The sequence below is a fragment of the Bufo bufo genome, chromosome 2, assembly GCF_905171765.1.
Source record: "Bufo bufo chromosome 2, aBufBuf1.1, whole genome shotgun sequence".
NCBI classification, from domain to species: domain Eukaryota; kingdom Metazoa; phylum Chordata; class Amphibia; order Anura; family Bufonidae; genus Bufo; species Bufo bufo.
In genome coordinates this window covers 359721427-359747800 of record NC_053390.1, presented here as the reverse complement: position 1 = coordinate 359747800, position 26374 = coordinate 359721427, and the positions used below count along the sequence as shown (strand labels likewise).

The window sequence follows — 26374 nt, the reverse complement described above, 5'->3', positions numbered from 1 at the left end:
AAACATTTATTTGTGCTAGAAAACTTGGGCTGAAATGCCCCTTATCAGAGCTCTCTCAAATGAGCGTTATTAAGGCCTCTTTCACACTTGCGTTGTCCGGATCCGTCGTGTACTCCATTTGCCGGAGGTGCCCGCCGGATCCGTAACACCGCAAGTGAACTGAAAGCATTTGAAGACGGATCCGTCTTCAAAATGCATTCAGTGTTACTATGGCAGCCAGGACGCTATTAAAGTCCTGGTTGCCATAGTAGTAGTGGGGAGCGGGGGAGCAGTATACTTACAGTCCGTGCGGCTCCCGGGGCGCTCCAGAATGACGTCAGTGCGCCCCATGCGCATGGATGACGTGATCCATGCGATCACGTCATCCATGCGCGTGGGGCGCCCTGACGTCACTCTGAAGCGCCCTGGGAGCCGCACGGACGGTAAGTATACTGCTCCCCCGCCCCCCACTACACTTTACCATGGCAACCAGGACTTTAGTGTCCTGGGAACCATGGTAACCATTCAGAAAAAGCTAAACGTCGGATCCGGTAATGCGCTGAAACAACGTTTAGCTTAAGGCCGGATCCGGATTAATGCCTTTCAATGGGCATTAATTCCGGATCCGGCCTTGCGGCAAGTGTTCAGGATTTTTGACCGGAGCAAAAAGCGCAGCATGCTGCGGTATTTTCTCCGGCCAAAAAACGTTCCGTTCCGGAACTGAAGACATCCTGATGCATCCTGAACAGATTTCTCTCCATTCAGAATGCATAGGGATAATCCTGATCAGGATTCATCCGGCATAGAGCCCCGACGACGGAACACAACAACGCAAGTGTGAAAGAGCCCTAAGGCCCATCTTTCTTCTATCAGCATAGGAGAGACGGGCTGTGCGGGAGCTGCGGACCCCTGCCTGCCCTCACAGCCTGGTGGGGACAGAAGCCTAATGTGTTTATAAAGTAAATATACATTCCCGCTTTTTATAAAATATGGACTTCTGCACTATTGTATATGCTCACTGACCAGCGCGGCCAGTGAGCCTTCCCCCTGCCATCCTGAACCAGCCGCCGGAAGCGATGCCTGACCGAACGGTAAGCGGCCCTATATATTGTATAAGAGCTTTCCTCTGCCTCCCTGCACCGCCTGTAGTGAGCACTCTGACACAAAAGAAAACTGATCCGTCCCCCATTGACTTACAATGGCTTTAGAGACGGAACCGTCATTGCTATGTTAAAGATAATACAACCATATCCGTTCATAACAGACGCAGACGGTTGTATTATCAGTAACGGAACCGTTTTTGCTGATCTATAATGGATCCAGTAAAAACGCTAGTGTAAAAGTAGCCTTAGGGCTCTTTCACACTTGCGTTGTTCTTTTCCGGCATAGAGTTCCGTCGTCGGGGCTCTATGCCGGAAAAATCCTGATCAGGATTATCCCAATGCATTCTGAAAGGAGAGAAATCCGTTCAGGATGCATCAGGATGTCTTCAGTTCAGAACGTTTTTTGGCCGGAGAAAATACCGCAGCATGCTGTGTTTTTTGCTCCGGCCAAAAATCCTGAACACTTGCCGCAAGGCCGGATCCGGAATTAATGCCCATTGAAAGGCATTAATCGGGATCCGGCCTTAAGCTAAACGTCGTTTCGGCGCATTACCGGATCCGACGTTCAGCTTTTTCTGAATGGTTACCATGGCTGCCAGAACGCTAAAGTCCTGTCTGCCATGGTAAAGTGTAGTGGTGAGCGGGGGAGCAGCACACCCACCGTCCGCGCGGCCCCCGGGGCGCCCCAGAGCGACACCAGGGCGCCCCACGCGATTGCATGGATCACGCGATCCATGCGCATGGGGCGCCTGGACGCCACCCCGGAGCGCCCCGGGAGCCGCACGGGTGGCAAGCACACTGCTCCCCTGCTCCCCACCACTACCATGGCAACCAGGACTTTAATAGCATCCTGGCTGCCATAGTAACACTGAACGCATTTTGAAGACTGATCAGTCTTCAAATGCTTTCAGTTCACTTGCGGTGTTACGGATCCGGCGGGCACCTCCGGCAACGGAAGTGCACGCCGGATCCCAACAACGCAAGTGTGAAAGAGCCCTTACTCTTATAAATAAAATTTTATTGCTCAGACACCATATTAAAACACAATAATTAAAGGGGTTATCCCATGACGAATCTAAAAATGCAAACCAGCCATCATATAGTACACAACAACCTCTTTTTAACAAAGCTAGAACCAGCCCTGCACCTCACATGGATCCAGAGATCTCCCCATTCATTGCTCTGCTAGATTTATATCTTGGCAGCTCAAGGGGAGTGTTTTTTCTGCTGCAGCTCAGGAGGCGTGTCTCAGCTCTCCCTATCACAGCTCAGGGGGCGTGTCTCAGCACTCCTTATCACAGCTAAGGAGGCAGTTGGAGGATGAAACTGAGCAAGTGGGGCCTTCTCAGGTCAAAAAAACTGCAGGTGGCGCTATACAGATACATTTTATTAAATAACTCAGTGGCTGTGCTAAATTTACAAAAGTATTCAGATCCAGGTTGAAAACTAGAATATTTTTCGTGGGACAACTCCTCTAGAAAGTGATTGGTGGGGGTCTGATACCCGACACCCCCACGATCAGCTGTCTGAGAAGGCATTAGCGTTCACAGTAGCGCCACGGCCTGCACACAGATTTTCCTGGGCCAGGGATGACAAGTTCATCCTTCACATGGCCTAGGACAGTGATGGCAAACCTATGGCACGGGTGCCAGAGGCGGCACTCAGAGCCCTCTCTGTGGGCACCCTAACCCTGCAAAAAGTCTATGGTGTACCAATATGCCTTAGATTTTCCTGCCATTCATCAGCGCAGGGCGCACTATGAACAGCGCAGGCAGCGCACTGAATGTAGGCAGGCTGTTATAGCTAAATGATAAAGTATATTGAAGATATACTATATTGGACTGTGGTATTCAGGGTAAATTGCCATGTCGGCACTTTGCGATAAATAAGTGGGTTTTGGGTTGCAGTTTGGGCACTCGGTCTCTAAAAGGTTCCCCATCACTGGCCTAGGAGAAGCTCAGTCCCTTTTAAACTGAATGGGGATGAGCAGCAATACCAAGTACAGCCGCTATACAATGAACGGTGCAGTGCTTGGTAAGCTGTGAGGATGCTGTGGCACTCAACGATGCCCCGTGGCCTCCTCAAACAGCTGATCAGTGGAGATGCCAATCTGGTATTTTTAACCTGTTGTGAGGATAGGCCATCGATATTAAAGGGAGTCTGTCACCAACATTTCACTTTTTTAACTCTTCCCATAGCTCTCTAGCATGCTTACAGTTAATAAAAACGTTACCTCTGGCATCAATCCTGGACTTATAGAACCGTCAAAAATTATCTTTATAAGATATGCAAATGAGGGCTCGCAAGTGCCCAGGGGCAGCGTTACTCTCTTAGGTGCCCTGCTTGCTGAGCCTTCTCATTTCGTCCCCCCGCCCCTTCCTACCCTCTGCCCGCCCATCCTTTCCCTCTGACCGCCTTTGTACTAACTTGGTATTCTGACGACATCCCGCGCCTGCACACTCATTTCTTTGGTCGGCGCATGCGCACTGCGATGCCCATTCCTTGTACGGCATCACAGTAACTATTGCGCATGCGCCGGTTAACGACGCGAAAACACAACAAAAGGAGGCGGTCCATCGGCGTCGTTAGCCGGCGCATAGTTACTGTGATGCCGTACAAGGAATGGGCATCGCAGTGCGCATGCGCCGGCCAAAGAAATGAGTGCGCAGGATATCGTCAGAAAAAATTAATAAAAATAAATATATATATATATATATTCTCTCATAAAAAATTGTTTATACATTACATATGTAGCAATGTATTTACTTACAATTCCCTGATTTCTGCAAATGAAAGGTTTGAAAAATGTATCCAAGTTACATATTTACTGTTTTCGATTACAACACTAAGATGATGCACAAATGTTTCCAAGGTGACTTTGCCAATACTAACGGGCAAGCATCCCACAAGTGGTAAAGAAAATACTACTTAAAGGGCTTCTGTCACTCCCAAAACATTTTTCATTTTTGGGCTTGTTAAAATCCTTATTGAACGACCATTCCCTATATAGGGCTCTTACCTTTGTCTGTGGCTTTGTTTCATAAAAAAGTGATCTTTTAAAATATGCAAATTACTTCACTACCAGCAAGTAGGGCCGCATCCTCCTTTTAAAAACCCGCCCCTCCTCCTGTTGATTGACAGGGCCAGCGAGCGTTCTCCTCCTCCGGCTGGCCCTGTCAGCATTTCAAATCCCGCGCCTGTCTTCATTCGGCGCAGGCACTCTGAGAGAAGGACGCTCGCCTCCTCAGCACTCCCTCAGTGTGCCTGCGCCGATGACGTCACCAAAAGAGAAGAGGAGGCGAGCGTCCTTCTCTCAGAGCGCCTGCACCGAATGAAGACAGGCGCGGGATTTGAAATGCTGACAGGGCAAGCCGGAGGAGGAGAACGCTCGCTGGCCCTGTCAATCAACAGGAGGAGGGGCGGTTTTTTAAAAGGAGGATGTGGCGGCTACCAGCAAGTAGACGCCCTACTTGCTGGTAGTGAAGTCATTTGCATATTTTAAAAGATAGATTTTTAATGAAACGAAGCCACAGAACAAGGTAAGAGCCATATATAGGGAATAGTCGTCCAATAAGGATTTTAATATGCCCAAAAATGAAAAATGAGTTTTGGGGGTGACAGAAGCCCTTTAACGAGCTTGCTGGTGGAAGAGCTGCTTTTACAGCCAGAAGTTCTTCAAAATTTGATGAAGACAGTTGGTAAGTCAAATGCCATTTGCCCTGCCAAATGGAAAGCAAATTTTCTCTTTCCCTGAAAGACCAGGCCACTTTTTACACTTCTGCACTACACTACTTTCACCGTTTATTGCTCGGTCATGCAACTTACCACCCAAATGAATTTTACCTCCTTTTCTTCTCACTAATAGAGCTTTCATTTGGTGGTATTTCATTGCTGCTGACATTTTTACTTTTTTTGTTATTAATCGAAATTTAACAATTTTTTTGCAAAAAAATGACATTTTTCACTTTCAGGTGTAAAATTTTGCAAAAAAAACGAGATCCATATATAAATTTTGCTCTAAATTTATTGTTCTACATGTCTTTGATAAAAAAAAAATGTTTGGGTAAAAAAAAAAAATGGTTTGGGTAAAAGTTATAGCGTTTACAAACTATGGTACAAAAATGTTAATTTCCGCTTTTTGAAGCAGCTCTGACTTTCTGAGCACCTGTCATGTTTGCTGAGGTTCTACAATGCCCAGACAGTACAAACACCCCACAAATGACCCCATTTCGGAAAGTACACACCCTAAGGTATTCGCTGATGGGCATAGTGAGTTCATAGAACTTTTTATTTTTTGTCACAAGTTAGCAGAAAATTTTTTTTTTTTTTTTTTCTTACAAAGTCTCATATTCCACTAACTTGTGACAAAAAATAAAAACTTCCATGAACTCAATATGCCCATCAGCGAATACCTTGGGGTCTCTTCTTTCCAAAATGGGGTCACTTGTGGGGTAGTTATACTGCCCTGGCATTCTAGGGGCCCAAATGTGTGGTAAGGAGTTTGAAATCAAATTCTGTAAAAAATGACCAGTGAAATCCGAAAGGTGCTCTTTGGAATATGGGCCCCTTTGCCCACCTAGGCTGCAAAAAAGTGTCACACATCTGGTATCTCTGTATTCAGGAGAAGTTGAGGAATGTGTTTTGGGGTGTCTTTTTACATATACCCATGCTGGGTGAGATAAATATCTTGGTCAAATGCCAACTTTGTATAAAAAAATGGGAAAAGTTGTCTTTTGCCAAGATATTTCTCTCACCCAGCATGGGTATATGTAAAATGACACCCCAAAACACATTCCCCAACTTCTCCTGAGTACGGAGATACCAGATGTGTGACACTTTTTTGCAGCCTAGGTGGGCAAAGGGGCCCATATTCCAAAGAGCACCTTTCGGATTTCACAGGTCATTTTTTACAGAATTTGATTTCAAACTCCATACCACACATTTGGGCCCCTATACTGCCAGGGCAGTATAACTACCCCACAAGTGACCCCATTTTGGAAAGAAGACACCCCAAGGTATTCTGTGAGGGGCATGGCGAGTTCCTAGAATTTTTTATTTTTTGTCACAAGTTAGTGGAAAATGATGATTTTTTTTTTTTTTTTTTTTTTCATACAAAGTCTTATATTCCACTAACTTGTGACAAAAAATAAAAACTTCCATGAACTCACTATGCCCATCAGCGAATACCTTGGGGTCTCTTCTTTCCAAAATGGGGTCACTTGTGGGGTAGTTATACTGCCCTGGCATTCTAGGGGCCCAAATGTGTGGTAAGGAGTTTGAAATCAAATTCTGTACAAAATGACCTGTGAAATCCGAAAGGTGCTCTTTGGAATATGGGCCCCTTTGCCCACCTAGGCTGCAAAAAAGTGTCACACATCTGGTATCTCCGTACTCAGGAGAAGTTGGGGAATGTGTTTTGGGGTGTCATTTTACATATACCCATGCTGGGTGAGAGAAATATCTTGGCAAAAGACAACTTTTCCCATTTTTTTATACAAAGTTGGCATTTGACCAAGATATTTATCTCACCCAGCATGGGTATATTCAAAAAGACACCCCAAAGCACATTCCTCAACTTCTCCTGAATACAGAGATACCAGATGTGTGACACTTTTTTGCAGCCTAGGTGGGCAAAGGGGCCCATATTCCAAAGAGCACCTTTCGGATTTCACAGGTCATTTTTTACTGAATTTGATTTCAAACTCCTTACCACACATTTGGGCCCCTAGAATGCCAGGGCAGTATAACTACCCCACAAGTGACCCCATTTTGGAAAGAAGAGACCCCAAGGTATTCGCTGATGGGCATAGTGAGTTCATGGAAGTTTTTATTTTTTGTCACAAGTTAGTGGAATATGAGACTTTGTATGAAAAAAAAAAAAAAAAAAAAATCATCATTTTCCACTAACTTGTGACAAAAAATAAAAAATTCTAGGAACTTGCCATGCCCCTCACGGAATACCTTGGGGTGTCTTCTTTCCAAAATGGGGTCACTTGTGGGGTAGGTATACTGCCCTGGCATTTTCCAGGGGCCCTAATGTGTGGTAAGTAGGTAAATGACCTGTGAAATCCGAAAGGTGCTCTTTGGAATGTGGGCCCCTTTGCCCACCTAGGCTGCAAAAAAGTGTCACACATGTGGTATCGCCGTACTCAGGAGAAGTTGGGGAATGTGTTTTGTGGTGTCATTTTACATATACCCATGCTGGGTGAGAGAAATATCTTGGCAAAAGACAACTTTTCCCATTTTTTTTATACAAAGTTGGCATTTGACCAAGATATTTATCTCACCCAGCATAGGTATATGTAAAATGACACCCCAAAACACATTCCCCAACTTCTCCTGAATACCGAGATACCACATGTGTGACACTTTTTTGCAGCCTAGGTGGGCAAAGGTGCCCAAATTCCTTTTAGGAGGGCATTTTTAGACATTTGGATACCAGACTTCTTCTCACGCTTTGGGGCCCCTAAAATGCCAGGGCAGTATAAATATCCCACATGTGACTCCATTTTGGAAAGAAGACACCCCAAGGTATTCCGTGAGGGGCATGGCAAGTTCCTAGAATTTTTTATTTTTTGTCACAAGTTAGTGGAAAATGATGATTTTCTTTTTTTTTTTTCATACAAAGTCTCATATTCCACTAACTTGTGACAAAAAATAAAAACTTCCATGAACTCACTATGCCCATCAGCGAATACCTTGGGGTGTCTTCTTTCCAAAATGGTGTTATTTGTGGGGTGTTTGTACTGCCCTGGCATTTGAGGGTCTCCGCAATCATTACATGTATGCCCAGCATTAGGAGTTTCTGCTATTCTCCTTATATTGAGCATACAGGTAATGAGATTTTTTTTTTCCGTTCAGCCTCTGGGCTGAAAGAAAAAAATGAACGCCACGGATTCCTTCATTCGCATCGATCAATGTGGATGAAAAAATCTCTGCCAAAAAAAGAAAAAGGAGGGGAAAGGCGTCTGCCAGGACATAGGAGCTCCGCCCAACATCCATACCCACTTAGCTCGTATGCCCTGGCAAACCCGATTTCTCCATTCACATCAATCGATGTGGATGAATAAATCATTGCCGGGATTTTTTTATTTACATATACAAAGTGTTTGCCAAAGTATATGAACACCGCCACCTCCTCAGCTCATATGCCTCGGCAAACGTATCTTTTACTGCAGAGGAGAAATCTCGTCTTGCAGCGCCGCATACACCGACTTGCGTGTAATCTGACAGCAGCGCAATGCTTCTGTCAGAATGCACATCAGTGCTGCAGCTAGTCGATCGGTTGGTCCACCTGGAAGGTAAAAAAAAACAAACAAAAAAGAAAGAAAAAACCAGGCCGCAAAGCAATAACTTTATTAACTTTAGAACAGAACATTAACTTTTTTTAAACTTTTTTAACATTTTTACTTACCGGTAATTTTTTTTTTGTTTATTTTTTTTTTACCTTTATAGAACAAACCTCTCCTTCCCCATGGGACAATGTGCAAAGCGCAAATCGCCCAAAGATGTGGCAAAGTACGTTATGCACTTTATCCCAGGTGAAAGGAGAGGTTTGCAGCAGCTGTGAGTAAAAGGGCCCTAATAGCCCTGTGTGCCTGTCCTATGAGATGCAATCCCTATGCTAGGTGTACCTGTGTGTGGTACTTCCGGAAACACTCTCCTAAGCATAGGGCAGGGTGGTCAGGGCAGTCAGGACAGAAATAGCGGGTGTCACGCCTTATTCCACTCCTGCTACAGACACGAAATTTTTTTCGGGGTGGCGGTTGGGTTGAGGTACCAGCAACGACACTGGGGAAATGTCGCTCGTGTAGACGGCTAACTACACTGGTAAAGGAGGTTCTCGATGATCTCTTCCTGGAATTTGAGGAAGGATCCTGTTCTCCCAGCCTTACTGTAGAGAACAAAACAATTATACAGCGCCAATTGAATTAAATATACAGACACCTTCTTATACCAGCGTCTGGTTCTGCGGGAAACTAAATAGGGAGCCAACATCTGGTCATTGAAGTCCACCCCTCCCATGAGCGCATTATAGTCGTGGACTGAGAGGGGCTTTCAATGACACGGGTTGCCCTTTCAATTTGGATTGTCGTGTCTGCGTGAATGGAGGAGAGCATGTAAACGTCACGCTTGTCTCTCCATTTCACCGCGAGCAGTTCTTCGTTACACAAGGCAGCCCTCTCCCCCCTTGCAAGACGGGTGGTTACAAGCCGTTGGGGGAAGCCCACGCGACTAGTTTGCGCGGTGCCACAGGCGCAAATCCGTTCTAGAAACAAATGCCTAAAGAGGGCCACACTTGTGTGAAAATTGTCCACATAAAGATGGTACCCCTTGCCGAATAAGGGTGACACCAAGTCCCAGACTGTCTTCCCACTGCTCCCCAGGTAGTCAGGGCAACTGACCGGCTCCAGGGTCTGATCTTTTCCCTCATAGATCCGAAATTTGTGGGTATAGCCTGTGGCCCTTTCACAGAGCTTATACAATTTGACCCCATACCGGGCACGCTTGCTTGGGATGTATTGTTTGAAGCCAAGGCGCCCGGTAAAATGTATTAGGGACTCGTCTACGCAGATGTTTTGCTCAGGGGTATACAAATCTGCAAATTTCTGGTTGAAATGGTCTATGAGGGGCCGAATTTTGTGGAGCCGGTCAAAAGCTGGGTGGCCTCTGGGACGGGAGGTGGTGTTGTCGCTAAAATGCAGAAAACGCAGGATGGCCTCAAATCGTGTCCTGGACATAGCAGCAGAGAACATGGGCATGTGATGAATCGGGTTCGTGGACCAATATGACCGCAATTCATGCTTTTTTGTCAGGCCCATGTTGAGGAGAAGGCCCAGAAAAATTTTAAGTTCGGAAACTTGGACTGGTTTCCACCGGAAAGGCTGGGCATAATAGCTTCCCGGGTTTGCGGTTATAAATTGTGTGGCATACCGGTTGGTCTCTGCCACGACTAAGTCCAAGAGCTCCGCAGTCAAGAACAGCTCAAAAAATCCCAGGGCCGAACCGATTTGAGCCGTCTCAACCCGAACTCTAGACTCGGAGGTGAAAGGGGGAACTACAGGTGCGGCTGAAGTTGGTGACTGCCAATCAGGGTTTGCCAGCACCTCAGGGATTCTAGGGGCTCTACGGGCCTGTCTGCGCGGTGGCTGCGACGGGGTAACTACTGCACGTGCCACCGTACCAGCTTCAACTGCCCTTCTGGTGCTCGCTACTTCACCAGGTTGTACGGCAGTGCTGGTACTAGGTCCAGGAAGGGCTGCGCTGCTGGTGTATGCCTCACCACGTGATCCGGCAGCGACAGCCCCACTCTGCTGCTCTTGAAGCGGATCCTGCGTAACCTGTGGTCTAGCGACACGGGGCCGGGTACGCCTGGTGCTGCCAGGGACCTCAACCTCCTCGTCCGAACTTTGGGTCAGAGAGCCACTGCTTTCTACAGGTTCATATTCTGACCCGCTAGATTCGTCAGATGAGGGTTCCCATTCCTCATCCGACTGGGTCAGAATCCTGTAGGCCTCTTCAGAAGAATACCCCCTGTTTGACATTTTGGACTACTAAATTTAGGGGTATTCCCTGAGACTACCCAAGAAAAAAAGCAAACCTGTCTTACAAAGGGGAGGCTAGCGAAGTACCGGAGGCCGCTGCGGTTGATAAAAAATATCAAAACTGATTTTTTTATCGCCGCAGTGCGTGTAAAGTGAATGTGCAGTGATCAAAAAATAATAATTTTTTGTCACTGCGGTGGGGCGGGCGTGGGTGAACGCACGTGTGGGCGACCGATCATACTTGATCGGGCAAACACTGCGTTTTGGGTGGAGGGCGAGCTAAGGTGACACTAATACTATTATAGATCTGACTGTGATCAGTTTTGATCACTTACAGATACTATAAAAGTACAAATGCTGATTAGCGATACGCTAATCAGCGAATAAAAGTGACTGCGGTGCGGTGGGGTGGGCGCTAACTGACGCTAACTACCTAACCAAGGGGCCTAAACTTTCCCTAAAACCTAACAGCCAATACTAGTGAAAAAAAAAAGTGACAGTTTACACTGATCACTTTTTGTCTTTCACTAGTGATTGACAGGGGCGATCAAAGGGGTGATCAAAGGGTTAATTGGGGTGCAGGGGGGTGATCTGGGGCTAAGATGTAGTGTTGGTGCTACTCACAGTTCAGTCTGCTCCTGTGCTGGATCCAACCGACGAAAAGGACCAGCACAGGAGCAGAGAAGCCATATAACAGATCATATTTACTAATATGATCTGTTATATGGCTTGTGATTCGATTTTTTAAAAATCAGCAACCTGCCAGCGACGATCATTGGCTGGCAGGTTGCTGATGCAATTCTCCTCGAACTTTTGCCGGCCCGTGATGCGCATGCGCGGGCCGGCTGTGACCGAAATCTCGCGTCTCGCGAGAGGACGCGCCGGCGCGTCCACTCGGAATGAAACAACCACCTCCAGGACGCGTCTGTGCGTGCAGCGGTCCGGAGGTGGTTAATAACTGCATGCACATTTTAATGAATGGGGAAAAACCAGTAGGCCTTTAGGGGCCAACAATTCAAACATCTGGTCAGCTACAGTCACAGGGGAAGATTTATCAATATCGGTGCTTTCTGCGATGGTCTTGGTATCCCCTGCGATGGCGGAAGATGAACCTAATTTATATAGAGGCGCAGGCCTCGTCATAAATTAGGTGCATCCTCCGGCAGTCCGTGCGACTAAACAAAAATCTACAGCAGCTCTGTGCTGTATATTTCTGGTTTCATTTGTGCCAGAGCACAGGCATAAACGGAGATAAATTTGTCATTGCGGCTGGCAATGCCCTCTTCCCACCCTTGTCATGCCCCCTTTCTGTGTGTTTGCGACTTTTTAACACCACTTTTCTGGTGCAGGGGATGATAAATATCCCTCACAGTTTCTTTGCTGGCCTCTTACTGCATGGTAGTATAAAGTATAAATGTTCTGTATCTTCCACTGGAAATAAAGCTTTCCATCTTCACTAGATGATTACTCAAATGTACCAATACTGTCATTTTCCAATCTAAACGGGTGTCCTTCAGAATCAGAGCCCCTAAGGTAACCCACAGAGGTTCTAGGCTGAGAAAATCCTTGTTTACATTTTTTTAAAAAGAGGGCTTAACTTCAGATCTAACTAAACGACTAGTGGGAGTTACACACCAGTGTCTTTACTGGATCCGGTAGGGCTCAGCAAAAACGCTTCCGTTACCGATAATACAACCAAAACACCAAAATATCAATACCATAAGTATCTCGCATGGAATCATCCGTACAACTCCTATTAAGCTTAAAAAAAAAAGCTACCACGCATAGGAAGCGCATAGCGAAACGATCGTCGGGCGGAACGCTCCAGGCTGGGTCAGTAACTATTATTGTGATGATTATTGCTAGCAGTGTTTTACTAGGCTATGCAGATGTATGTCGCCGTCCTTCACTATTTCCGTGTTGAGCGGGGAATTGCATTATATGGTCGCATGACTGCCACATTGAGCCGTATGTTATTATGCTGCTATTTGTCATTTTACTAGTCCCTGATGTCTGGAGCTCATTATAATTGTCACACTCCAGCTGTTCTCATGTTTGCTGCTATATGTATTTTATATAATGATTAATGTTATGTGGATTTTCCGAAAAATTATTAAAGTTCATGATAATACAACCACCTGCATGAATGGATTCGGTTGTATTATCTTTAACATAGCCAAGACGGATCATGAACGCCATTTCAAGTCAATGGGGGATGGATCCGTTTTCTATTGTGTCAGATGTTAGGGCTTTTTCACACGACCGTGTGCTGCCCCTGCCATTGCTGTGGACCGCAAATTGACCGTGGGGCAGCCGCATGCGGATTGCGAACCCATTCACTTGAATCCGTCCGTTCTGCAAAAAGATAGAATAAGTTATATGTTTTTGCGCAATGGAAGCACGGAACGGAACCCCACGGAAGTACTCCGTAGTTCCGTTCTGTGCTTCAGTTCCGTACTGCATCTCCAGATGGGTGAATGGGTCCGAATCTGTGATGAGGAATGCACACGGCCGGTGCCCCATGTATTGCAATACGGCCACGGGAGCACTACGGCCGTGTGAATAAGCCCTTAAAAGGATCTGTCCCCATTGACTTGCATTGTGGGTCATGACGGATCCGTCTTGCTCTGCATCCCATGACGGGATGAGAATGCAACCAAATGGAACGGAATGCATTTTGGAGCATTCCGTTCTGTTCAGTTACGTTTTGTCCCCATTGACAAAGAATGGGGACAAAACGTTAGAGTTTTTTTCCGGTATTGAGACCCTATGACGGATCTCAATACCGGAAAACTAAACGCTAGTGTGAAAGTAGTAGTACTTTACCAAATTGAGACTCCTCAGCTGCAATCTTCTCCAGACACTACTGACATACAGGTGTAGCATATGCAGTAGGCGATGTTTCTCACAGCACACTACTTATTCTTAATTTTAGTAATAGACATATTAGCAGTTTTAAGGCTACTTTCACATTTGCGTTTTTGCCTGATCTGTGAGGGATCAGCAAAAACGCTTCCGCTAGGGTACTTTCACACTGGCGTTATTCTTTTCCGGTATTGAGTTCCATCCTAGAGGCTCAATACCAGAAAAAAAAAATCATCAGTTTTATCCTAAATGGAGAGCAATCCATTCAGTATGCATCAGGATGTCTTCAGTTCAGTCATTCTTACGGTATTTGGCTGAGTAAAAAAAAACGCAGCATGATGAATTATTTTCTCCGTCCAAAATTCCGGAACACTTGCTAAGTGTTCCGGCAAAACGGATCCAGTTTTCCGGTCTGCGCATGAAAAATAAATAAATAAATACCGGATCCGTTTTTCCGGATGACACCAGAGAGACGGATCCGGTGTTTCAATGCATTTGTTAGACGGATCAGTCTACAAATGCTATCTGTTTGCACACAGATTTCCAAATCCCGCAGGCAGTTCCGGCGCAACAGATCTGGTTGTATTATCATAGCCAATACGGAACATAGCCAAGACAGATCAGTCATGAACTCCATTGAAAGTCAATGGGGAACGGATCCATTTTCTACTGTGTCAGAGAAAACTGATCCGTCCCCATTGACTTGCATTGTGGGTCATGCCAGAATCTGTTTTCCTCCGCATCCCATGACGGAAAGAAAACCACAGCTTGTGGAATGGAATGCATTTTGGAGCACTCCATTCTGTTCAGTTACATTTTGTCCCCATTGACAATGAATGGGGACAAAACTGAAGAGTTTTTCTCCAGTATTGAGATCCTCTGCCGGATCTCAATACAAAAAAAGAGAAACACTAGTGTGAAAGTAGCCTAACACCATTAACACTAATTGAAAAGAATAGGTACATCAAATCAAGAAAATGATTATCCCATCATAGGAGGCTATGATGGGTTGTGCAAGCTGATTCCTCTGCTTCAGACGCTGCAGGCTCTGGAGGATTTAAAGACAATTGGGACTGAAAGGCTGGCTGAGGGGCTGAAGCTTACTCACCACCAAATTCATAACCACTTTATGCTCCCTTCAGAGAGGTGCCCAGACTTCTTAGGAAGTCCTCCCTAATCCAGGACCTGCATATCATGGTGGAAGTGATGCAAGAGGCTGCTTCATGGGTACTGCGGACCTGAAGTGACAATAGACTCCTGAGCCATCGCCAGAAGTAATGCTAAGATCACCTGCAAATGTTCTCTGGCTGAAGCCACATGCAGACGGAGACAAATTCACCCAAGTTCCCAAGGAATACCAGACCAAGCCCAGAAGCCTCAGCAGAGCAGCAACAGTTACCATACTATGTACTGAGCAGGATGAAGCATGAGGGAGCTACTGCAGAAAAGACACGCCTCCTGAGCTACAGCAGAAAAGACACGCCTCCTGAGCTACAGCAGAAAAGACACGCCTCCTGAGCTACAGCAGAAAAGACACGCCTCCTGAGCTACAGCAGAAAAGACACGCCTCCTGAGCTACAGCAGAAAAGACACGCCTCCTGAGCTGCCAACCTGAAATAAAGGTAGCAAAACAATTGGAGCAATGAATGAGGAGATCTCTGGATCCATGTAAGGTACAGGGCTGGTTTTAGCTTTGTTACAAATAGATTCTCATGTCCTATATGATCTGGTCCTCATTTTTTACATTAGTCATGGGACCCCATTAATATTCTAAAAGACCTCTGAAACCTGAGAGCTGAAGTCTGACTAATAGCTAAGAGAAAATGAGTCATTTCTCCTTTCCATTCGTTTAAAATAAATCTCTGAATGTCGTCTAATTTGAAAAAAACAAAAACACACATACAGTTGCAAGAAAAAGTATATGAACCCTTTGGAATGATATGTATTTCTGCACAAATTGGTCATAAAATGTGATCTGATCTTCATCTAAGTCACAACAGTAGACAATCACAGTCTGCTTAAAGGGTTTCTATCACTTGGTATCACATATTTAGGTGTCAGACACTAGCGATCCGCTAGTGTCTGCTCTAACAAACCATCCTAATATGATAGGTTTTGGGGCAGCCGTTTTGCTAAAATAACAACTTATATCTATATGCTAATGAGCCTCTAGGTGCTATGGGGGCGTCATTAGCACCTAGAGGCTCCGTCTACCTTCATAAACTGCCGCCGCCCAGCGCGTCCCTCCAGCCCGCCCATCTCCTGCTGAATGCGATCCTCTCCGTGCGCGTCTCTGTTCTGCGCATGCGCAGTGAATGTCTGACCGCTTCCCTGCTCAGACATCTCCACTGCGCCTGCGCCGATGACATCATAGTGCTCCGAGGAACAGGCGCAGTGGAGATGTCTGAGCAGGGAAGCGGTCAGACATTCACTGCGCATGCGCAGAACAGAGACGCGCACGGAGAGGATCGCATTCAGCAGGAGATGGGCGGGCTGGAGGGACGCACTGGGCGGCGGCAGTTTATGAAGGTAGACGGAGCCTCTAGGTGCTAATGACGCCCCCATAGCACCTAGAGGCTCATTAGCATATAGATATAAGTTGTTATTTTAGCAAAACGGCTGCCCCAAAACCTATCATATTAGGATGGTTTGTTAGAGCAGACACTAGCGGATCGCTAGTGTCTGACACCTAAATATGTGATACCAAGTGATAGAAACCCTTTAAACTAATAACACACAAAGAATTAAATGTTACCATGTTTTTATTGAGCACACCATGTAAACATTCACAGCGCAGGTGAAAAAAGTATGTGAACCCTTAGATTTAATAACTGGTTGAACCTCCTTTGGCAGCAATAACTTCCACCAAACGTTTCCTGTAGTTGCAGATCAGACGTGCACAACGGTCAGGAGTAATTCTTGACCATTCCTCTTTACAGAACTGTTTCAGTTCAGCAATACTCTTGGGAGGTCTGGTGTGAATCGCTTTCTTGAGGTCATGCCACAGCATCTCTATCGGGTTGAGATCAGGACTCTGACTGGGTCACTCCAGAAGGCGTATTTTCTTCTGTTTAAGCCATTCTGTTGAAGATTTACTTCTATGCTTTGGGTCGTTGTCCTGTTGCAACACCCATCTTCTGTTGAGCTTCAGCTGGTGGACAGATGGCCTCAATTTCTCCTGCAAAATGTCTCGATAAACTTGGGAATTCATTTTTCCTTTGATGATAGCAATCCGTCCAGGCCCTGACGCAGCAAAGCAGCCCCAAACCATGATGCCACCACCACCATACTTCACAGTTGGTGTGCTGTGCCTCTTTTTCTCTACACATAGTGTTGTGTGTTTCTTCCAAACAACTCAACTTTGGTTTCATCTGTCCACAGATATTTTGCCAGTACTGCTGTGGAACATCCAGGTGCTCTTGTGCAAACTGTAAATGTGCAGCAATGTTTTTTTTGGACAACAGTAGCTTCCTCTGTGGTATCCTCCTATGAAATCCATTCTTGTTTAGTGTTTAACATATCGTAGATTCACTAACAGGGATGTTAACATATGCCAGAGACTTTTGTAAGTCTTTAGCTGACACTCTAGGATTCTTCTTCACCTCATTGAGCAGTCTGCACTGTGCTCTTGCAGTCATCTTTACAGGACGGCCACTCCTAGGGAGAGTAGCAGCAGTGCTGAACTTTCTCCATTTATAGACAATTTGTCTTACCGTGGACTGATGAACAGCAAGGCTTTTGGAGATACTTTTATAACCCTTTCCAGCTTTATGCAAGTCAACAATTCTTAATCGTAGGTCTTCTGAGAGCACTTTTGTGCAAGGCATCATTCACATCAGGCAATGCTTCTTGTGAAAAGCAAACCCAGAACTGGTGTGTGTTTTTTATAGGGCAGGGCAGCTGTAACCAACACCTCCAATATCATCTCATTGATTGGACTCTAGTTGGCTGACACCTCACTCCAATTAGCTCTTGGAGATGTCATTAGTCTAGGGGTTCACATACTTTTTACACCTGCACTGTGAATGTTTATATGGTGTGTTCAATAAAAACATGGTAACATTTAATTATTTGTGTGTTATTAGTTTAAGCAGACTGTGATTGTCTATTGTTGTGACTTAGATGAAGATCAGATCACATTTTATGAGAAATTTGTGCAGAAATCCATATCATTCCAAAGGGTTCACATACTTTTTCTTGCAACTGTATGTACAAAAAAAAAAATCCATTCTTACAAAAGATCTCCAAATCAATTGAGGAGTCAACATAACCCTAAAAAACTAATGTGACACATCTTAGCTGTTCTGAGCATGTCATTGTACAGTATATCTTAATACACCTGAGGAAGCAGACAGTCAAAAACAATGTCCTATGATGCAAGATGGCAATTTAAAAAAAATTGCCAACAGCCAATTTCATCATCCTTGACATGCAAGTAACAAGAGCAAGAGACAACAATGATACCTAAAAGCAGAAAACACCATCTGTCAACCCTATTTAGGATCTATAATTAGCCAATGATCCTTCCAGTCCACAAAACTAGTTTGGCAGTGTTTATTAAGAAGGATGCTTGTTTAAAACTGATAACAAAATTGCTTCTGCAGCAACAAAGACGAGGCAGTGAAAAGCAAAAAAAATAAGGGAAAAATTTACTCACAGAAACGTTCAATCTCTCTGGCAATTGAAGCTTCTTACCTGAGCAAACAAGTAAGACATGACAAAGTCATCAAGAATTGGACTTTCCGATCCTCTTGCAACTCCATAACGAAACGCTCTGCTGCTCCCATTGCTATACCAATGTGGAAAATAAAACCTGAAAGATTAAAAAAACAAGTTGGGCATGGTCAAAGCGAAGGTTAAGCAATCAATTCATGCAGACAGATTAATCCTGGATCTTCTAAACGTAGAATACTGCATTTGTACTAAAAGGGACCTGTCATCACAAATGCAACTCTGCCATCTTGTAGTACCAATTTATGTGCTGATGGGTGACCAACAGAAAGAAGCTAAAATAACACCACTTTACACATGTAAAAATGATGGTCGTTTTTTTTCAATGTTTTTTTTTTTTTTTTTTTTTTTTAAATCTGGACATTATCCACAGTCAGTGTGCAGGGAGACACCCAACTGACCATGAAGAATTGTAACACACAGATGGCAAATAATTTATACATTTCCAGGTAAGGCAGAAAAAAAAAGTAGGGCAGATTTTTTCTGTAATAAAGGTAGGACAGAATTTTAAAGAAAATATGCTCCAATCAGTTGTCAGGAGAAGTCCCCTTTAACCTTTTCCCACTAAAGTAATTTTGTAAAATATGCCTAAGGGCTCATGCAGACGAACGTATGTATTTTGCCGTACATAAAAGACGGACCCACAAAAAATACGGATGACGTCCGTGTGCATTCCGTATTTTGCGTAACGGAACAGCTGGCCCTAATAGAACAGTACTATCCTTGTCCGTAATGCGATCAAGAATAGGACATGTTCTATTTATTTTGCGGAACGGAAATACGGACATACGGAAAAACTGAATGCACACGGAGAAACTTCTTCTTTTTTTTTTTCGGACCCATTGAATGAATGGTTCCGTATACGATCCGCAAAAAAACTGAACAGACACAGAAAGAATATATGTTCGTGTGCATGAGGCCTAAGTGGCATTTTTAAAATCTAACTCACTTTACATGGTAATAACTTTGTAATGCTTTTATTTATCCAAGCGATTTTGATACTGTTTTTTCATGACACGTATATTATGTTAATGGTAAATTTTGGTCAATGTATTGCAATTTTCAAAATTTTTATTTAACTTCTTTTAGGACAGATGGTCATACCTCACGAAATAATATTTATCACATGTCCACTCTATGTTGGCATCATTTTTTAAACATACTCAGATTTTTTGGGGACTTTAGAAAGCTTATAGGTGTAGCAACAATTTTTCAGATTTAAAAAAAAAAACGCTTTAGGGACCCATTCAGTTGTAAAGTGGTTTTGAGAAGCGTATAGATTAGAAACCCCCCATAAATCACCCCATTTTAAAATCAGCATCCGTCGGATAATTCAAAATAGCATTTCAGATGTTTGTTATCCCTTTAGGTGCTTTTTAACCACTTTTTATTCCATATTTGGGAGGAGAGGTGTCCAAATAACAGCAATTCTGTGAGTGCTTATTATTTTTAGGGGGTTCACCATGCAGGTAAATAATGTGATAATGTTATTCTGCTGGTTGATATGACAACCAAATAAAAAAAAAAAGTATATATTTTATGCTTTATTACATTTAGGGCTCATTCAGACGGCTGTATGCTGTCCGCAAAAATGCGGATCCGTTTTTTTTGTGGACAGTTCAGCATGTCCGCAAAAAAAACGGATTGCATTCCGTTTTTTTTGCTGATCCATAGACTTCAATAGGGCCATGCCCTGATAAGTATAGGACATGTTTAATTTTTTTTGCTGAGCCATGCAATGGAAGAAAAGGGCCCCATAGAAGTGAATGGGACAGTATCTAATCCGCAAAAAAAAACGGATCCGCATTTTTGCGGACAGCATAAGGCCGTCTGAATGAATCCTTATACCATAAAATTACAGTTTTCTCTTTTTATCCCCTGAACGCAAAATTATGTACTTATGTATTTTCCGTGTGGGTAATGTATAGAGCAGCCTCACTAAGCATTTAACACCTGATGGCACAGCCAAAAGATTAAAGAATCTGAGAGGTTGCACAGAAGGGAGGGGTTCCTTCTGTCCGCTAATTGTAAAGGATTCCAGGCCTGCTATAGTTAATCACCTGTGGCAGGGCTTAATAGGAGGACAATAAAAATTACATAGATTGCAATAGTACACTACTGCAACCAAGGGGACTAAAAATTAATTAATAACAAATTAAAATAAAAAAATGGTTTTACAAATACAAAAAATACAAATATTCAAAATTCAAATAATCCTCTTTTCCTCGTTTTGTATATAAAAATAAACAATAAAAAAAATAAAAATAAATTGGTATTGCCATATCCAAACTAATAAAATAATAATCCTGCATTCTGTATGCCGCAATGGAAAGAAAATGAAAATGCACGATTCACCTTTTTTTTCATCATGCATCCCCAAACAAACTGAATAAAAAGTGATCAAAAAGTCAGATGTACCCCAAAACTGTACTATTTAAAACTACAACTTGCCCTGCAAAATAGAGGCCCTCAGCTCTGTAGACTGAAATATAAAAAAGTAATGGGTGTCGGAATATGACAATGGAATGCAAATGTTATTTTTTTAAAGGTTTTATTTCTCTTAAAGGGAACCTGTCACCGGGATTTTGTGTATAGAGCTGAGGACATGGGTTGCTAGATGGCCGCTAGCACGTCCGCAATACCCAGTCCCCATAGCTCTGTGTGCTTTTATTGTGTTAAAAAACGATTTGATACATATGCAAATTAACCTGAGAGGAGTCCTGTCCCTGACTCATCTCACATAAAGGACACATCTCAGGTTAATTTGCATATGTATCAAATCGTTTTTTTTTTACACAATAAAAGCACACAGAGCTATGGGGACTGGGTATTGCGGATGTGCTAGTGGCCATTTAGCAACCCATGTCCTCAGCTCTATACACAAAATCCCGGCGACAGGATCCCTTTAAGGTACATAAAAGTAGTATCGTCGCAATCATCGTGACATACACAATATGGTTCTCATGTCATTTTTAGTACACCGTGAACGATATAAAATTGAAAAATAAAGTAATTAATATTTTTTTCAATTTCACCCCACAAAGAATTTTTCCCATTTTTGAATACAAGATATGGTCAATTAATGGTGTCATTAAAAAATATAACTTGTCCCGCAAAAAATAAACCCTCAAAAGGCTGTGTGGACAGAAAAGTAAAAAAAAGGTATAGACTCTTGGAAGCCCTTTCCGACATGTGCAATAAATGTGCAATCCAGCAGTGGCGGCTGGCAATCCAGCAGTGGCGGCCGTGCTTGCACGCTATAGAAAAATGTGTGGACGGTGGAGGCGAGCAAAAGGCACACATGCACAGTAGTTCCCGTCCTGGCCACCTAATGTCTGCGCTGCAGTGGTGGCCATAATGAGCAGTGTATAATAAGATGGAACAAAGCCAACAAAGGAGGCATTATGGAAAATCACAGTGCATTGTTTTAACTTTGTCTACATGATAAATGCAGTTTGCTGAAGTGATACAATGCCTTTAAAGTGGCACTGAACCTTCAGTAAGCTTTTGATATGTTGTACAGACATAACAAAAGTTTAGATTGGTGGGGTCTGATCTCTGAGACCCCCACTGATCTCTAGAACAAAGGCGCTCTCTCTCCTCCCGGCACGAGACAGGTCCATAGACTTTTGGAGAGAACATGCTAAGTATTAGGGATCGACTGATTATCGGTTTGGCCGATATTCCTGTTTTCACACGTTATCGGTATCGTCATCTAAACTGCCGATACCACCGATAATTCTTACGCCGCACGCACGCACGCCCGAAGTCTCTGAGTCCGGCCATGTCTTTCGGCTGCCAGTGCCAACTATCGCGGGAGTACAGGAGAGACTACGCTTGTGGGCGTGCCTGCCTGCCCGAACGGAACTCCGTAGCAGACGCTGATGTCATTGGAGGCGGTCAGTGTAGGGCAGAGGCGAGAACCAGAATGCCTGCCGACATTACAGTCTATACAGTTGTGCCATGGTAAAATAAATACGTGCGCCGTCATAGTAGATGTCATAGTAGTTTGTTACCTACAATCTGAATCACCTTATATACCTCAGGCTCATATACTATTATACAGTGTGTTATATGTATTATATACCTCGACTGTGCTACATCATAGACACATTATATAGTGTATATAGGAGTCCTTATATACCTCATTATATTACACACATACAGTGTGTTATATATCATATACCTCGCTCATACTACATCATACACTCCTTAGAGTCCTTATATACCTGATAATAGTATACCTATACATAACATATACTGTGTGTTATATACCTCATGCTATTATACATATACAGTGTGTTATATATGTATTATACACTGCTCAAAAAAATAAAGGGAACACTTAAACAACACAATGTAACTCCAAGTCAATCACACTTCTGTGAAATCAAACTGTCCACTTAGGAAGCAACACTGAGTGACAATCAATTTCACATGCTGTTGTGCAAATGGGATAGACAACAGGTGGAAATTATAGGCAATTAGCAAGACACCCCCAATAAAGGAATGGTTCTGCAGGTGGTGATCACAGACCACTTCTCAGTTCCTATGCTTCCTGGCTGATGTTTTGGTCACTTTTGAATGCTGGCGGTGCTTTCACTCTAGTGGTAGCATGAGACGGAGTCTACAACCCACACAGGTGGCTCAGGTAGTGCAGCTTATCCAGGATGGCACATCAATGCGAGCTGTGGCAAGAAGGTTTGCTGTGTCTGTCAGCGTAGTGTCCAGAGCATGGAGGCGCTACCAGGAGACAGGCCAGTACATCAGGAGACGTGGAGGAGGCCGTAGGAGGGCAACAACCCAGCAGCAGGACCGCTACCTCCGCCTTTGTGCAAGGAGGAACAGGAGGAGCACTGCCAGAGTCCTGCAAAATGACCTCCAGCAGGCCACAAATGTGCATGTGTCTGCTCAAACGGTCAGAAACAGACTCCATGAGGGTGATATGAGGGCCCGACGTCCACAGGTGGGGGTTGTGCTTACAGCCCAACACCGTGCAAGACGTTTGGCATTTGCCAGAGAACACCAAGATTGGCAAATTCGCCACTGGCGCCCTGTGCTCTTCACAGATGAAAGCAGGTTCACACTGAGCACATGAGACAGACGTGACAGAGTCTGGAGACTCCGTGGAGAACGTTCTGCTGCCTGCAACATCCTCCAGCATGACCGGTTTGGCATTGGGTCAGTAATGGTGTGGGGTGGAATTTCTTTGGAGGGCTGCACAGCCCTCCATGTGCTCGCCAGAGGTAGCCTGACTACCATTAGGTACCGAGATGAGATCCTCAGACCCCTTGTGAGACCATATGCTGGTGCGGTTGGCCCTGGGTTCCTCCTAATGCAAGACAATGCTAAACCTCATGTGGCTGGAGTGTGTCAGCAGTTCCTGCAAGTCGAAGGCATTGATGCTATGGACTGGCCCGCCCGTTCCCCAGACCTGAATCCAATTGAGCACATCTGGGACATCATGTCTCGCTCTATCCACCAACGTCACGTTGCACCACAGACTGTCCAGGAGTTGGCAGATGCTTTAGTCCAGGTCTGGGAGGAGATCCCTCAGGAGACCGTCCGCCACCTCATCAGGAGCATGCACAGGCGTTGTAGGGAGGTCATACAGGCACGTGGAGGCCACACACACTACTGAGCCTCATTTTGACTTGTTTTAAGGACATTACATCTAAGTTGGATCAGCACGTAGTGTGTTTTTCCACTTTAATTTTGAGTGTGACTCCAAATCCAGACCTCCATGGGTTGAAAAATTTGATTTCCATTTTTTTTTTTTTTTGTGATTTTGTTGTCAGCACATTCAACTATGTAAAGAACAAAGTATTTGAGAAGAATATTTAATTAATTCAGATCTAGGATGTGTTATTTTTGTGTTCCCTTTATTTTTTTGAGCAGTGTACATACAGGGAGTGCAGAATTATTAGGCAAGTTGTATTTTTGAGGATTAATTTTATTATTGAACAACAACCATGTTCTCAATGAACCCAAAAAACTCATTAATATCAAAGCTGAATATTTTTGGAAGTAGTTTTTAGTTTGTTTTTAGTTTTAGCTATTTTAGGGGGATATCTGTGTGTGCAGGTGACTATTACTGTGCATAATTATTAGGCAACTTAACAAAAAACAAATATATACCCATTTCAATTATTTATTTTTACCAGTGAAACCAATATAACATCTCAACATTCACAAATATACATTTCTGACATTTAAAAACAAAACAAAAACAAATCAGTGACCAATATAGCCACCTTTCTTTGCAAGGACACTCAAAAGCCTGCCATCCATGGATTCTGTCAGTGTTTTGATCTGTTCACCATCAACATTGCGTGCAGCAGCAACCACAGCCTCCCAGACACTGTTCAGAGAGGTGTACTGTTTTCCCTCCTTGTAAATCTCACATTTGATGATGGACCACAGGTTCTCAATGGGGTTATGATCAGGTGAACAAGGAGGCCATGTCATTAGATTTTCTTCTTTTATACCCTTTCTTGCCAGCCACGCTGTGGAGTACTTGGACGCGTGTGATGGAGCATTGTCCTGCATGAAAATCATGTTTTTCTTGAAGGATGCAGACTTCTTCCTGTACCACTGCTTGGAGAAGGTGTCTTCCAGAAACTGGCAGTAGGACTGGGAGTTGAGCTTGACTCCATCCTCAACCCGAAAAGGCCCCACAAGCTCATCTTTGATGATACCAGCCCAAACCAGTACTCCACCTCCACCTTGCTGGCGTCTGAGTCGGACTGGAGCTCTCTGCCCTTTACCAATCCAGCCACGGGCCCATCCATCTGGCCCATCAAGACTCACTCTCATTTCATCAGTCCATAAAACCTTAGAAAAATCAGTCTTGAGATATTTCTTGGCCCAGTCTTGACGTTTCAGCTTGTGTGTCTTGTTCAGTGGTGGTCGTCTTTCAGCCTTTCTTACCTTGGCCATGTCTCTGAGTATTGCACACCTTGTGCTTTTGGGCACTCCAGTGATGTTGCAGCTCTGAAATATGGCCAAACTGGTGGCAAGTGGCATCTTGGCAGCTGCACGCTTGACTTTTCTCAGTTCATGGGCAGTTATTTTGCGCCTTGGTTTTTCCACACGCTTCTTGCGACCCTGTTGACTATTTTGAATGAAACGCTTGATTGTTCGATGATCACGCTTCAGAAGCTTTGCAATTTTAAGAGTGCTGCATCCCTCTGCAAGATATCACACTATTTTTGACTTTTCTGAGCCTGTCAAGTCCTTCTTTTGACCCATTTTGCCAAAGGAAAGGAAGTTGCCTAATATTTATGCACACCTAATATAGGGTGTTGATGTCATTAGACCACACCCCTTCTCATTACAGAGATGCACATCACCTAATATGCTTAATTGGTAGTAGGATTTCGAGCCTATACAGCTTGGAGTAAGACAACATGCATAAAGAGGATGATGTGGTCAAAATACTCATTTGCCTAATAATTCTGAACGCAGTGTACCTCATACTACATCATACAAACATTACAATTACATACTATAATGTGCGTGTAAAAAAAAGAAAAGATTAAGAAGTGGTACAATTTGTTGTATTTGACTCCTATCACCAATGAAAAAGAAAGATTTACAAAAAAATCTAAATGTTAACAAAAAAAATGTTCATTTAACAGCAGATTTGTGTAGGAATAAAAAAAAAATGCACATATCGGTATAAATTATCGGCTATCAGCCTGAAAGTTCACAGATTATCGGTATCGGCCCTAAAAAATCAATATCGGTCGATCCCTACTAAGTATAAACTTCGCTCCCCTTGTTCTGGAGATGGTTGGGGGTCTCAATGATCTAAACTGTTGATAAGTTCCTATGACATATCATAAGTTTACTGAACGCACATTGCCGCTTTTAAATTTAGATATTTCTCATTTGAAAAGTAAAAAAAAACACGTCCCGAATATATTTACTTATGGCCAAGAAATCCTTAATAGTCACTTTTTCTACATTGTTTCAAAATTCTGCATTTGTTTAGGTGCACTACATCCGAAACATAGAAGATCATACAGCTTGAAGTACATGTCGCTGGGGACACTGGACACATAGGAGGTAAAGAAGCATATGATTTGGACAATCATGCATTACTTGTGTTCAGCAATATGCTGTTAAATATTTGCTGCCAAATCCGGA

General features: G+C 43.8%; 1 protein-coding gene across 2 annotated transcripts in view; it reads right to left on the bottom strand.

Moving 5' to 3' along the window:
- Positions 1 to 26374, bottom strand: part of JAK2 (Janus kinase 2) — a 344639-nt gene that overhangs the window by 129805 nt on the left and 188460 nt on the right. For both annotated transcript variants that reach the window (XM_040417135.1, XM_040417134.1), the window contains exon 4: positions 18188 to 18305. In XM_040417135.1, coding sequence (XP_040273069.1) covers positions 18188 to 18305 — 118 coding nt within the window. The remainder of the gene's footprint in view (positions 1 to 18187; positions 18306 to 26374) is intronic.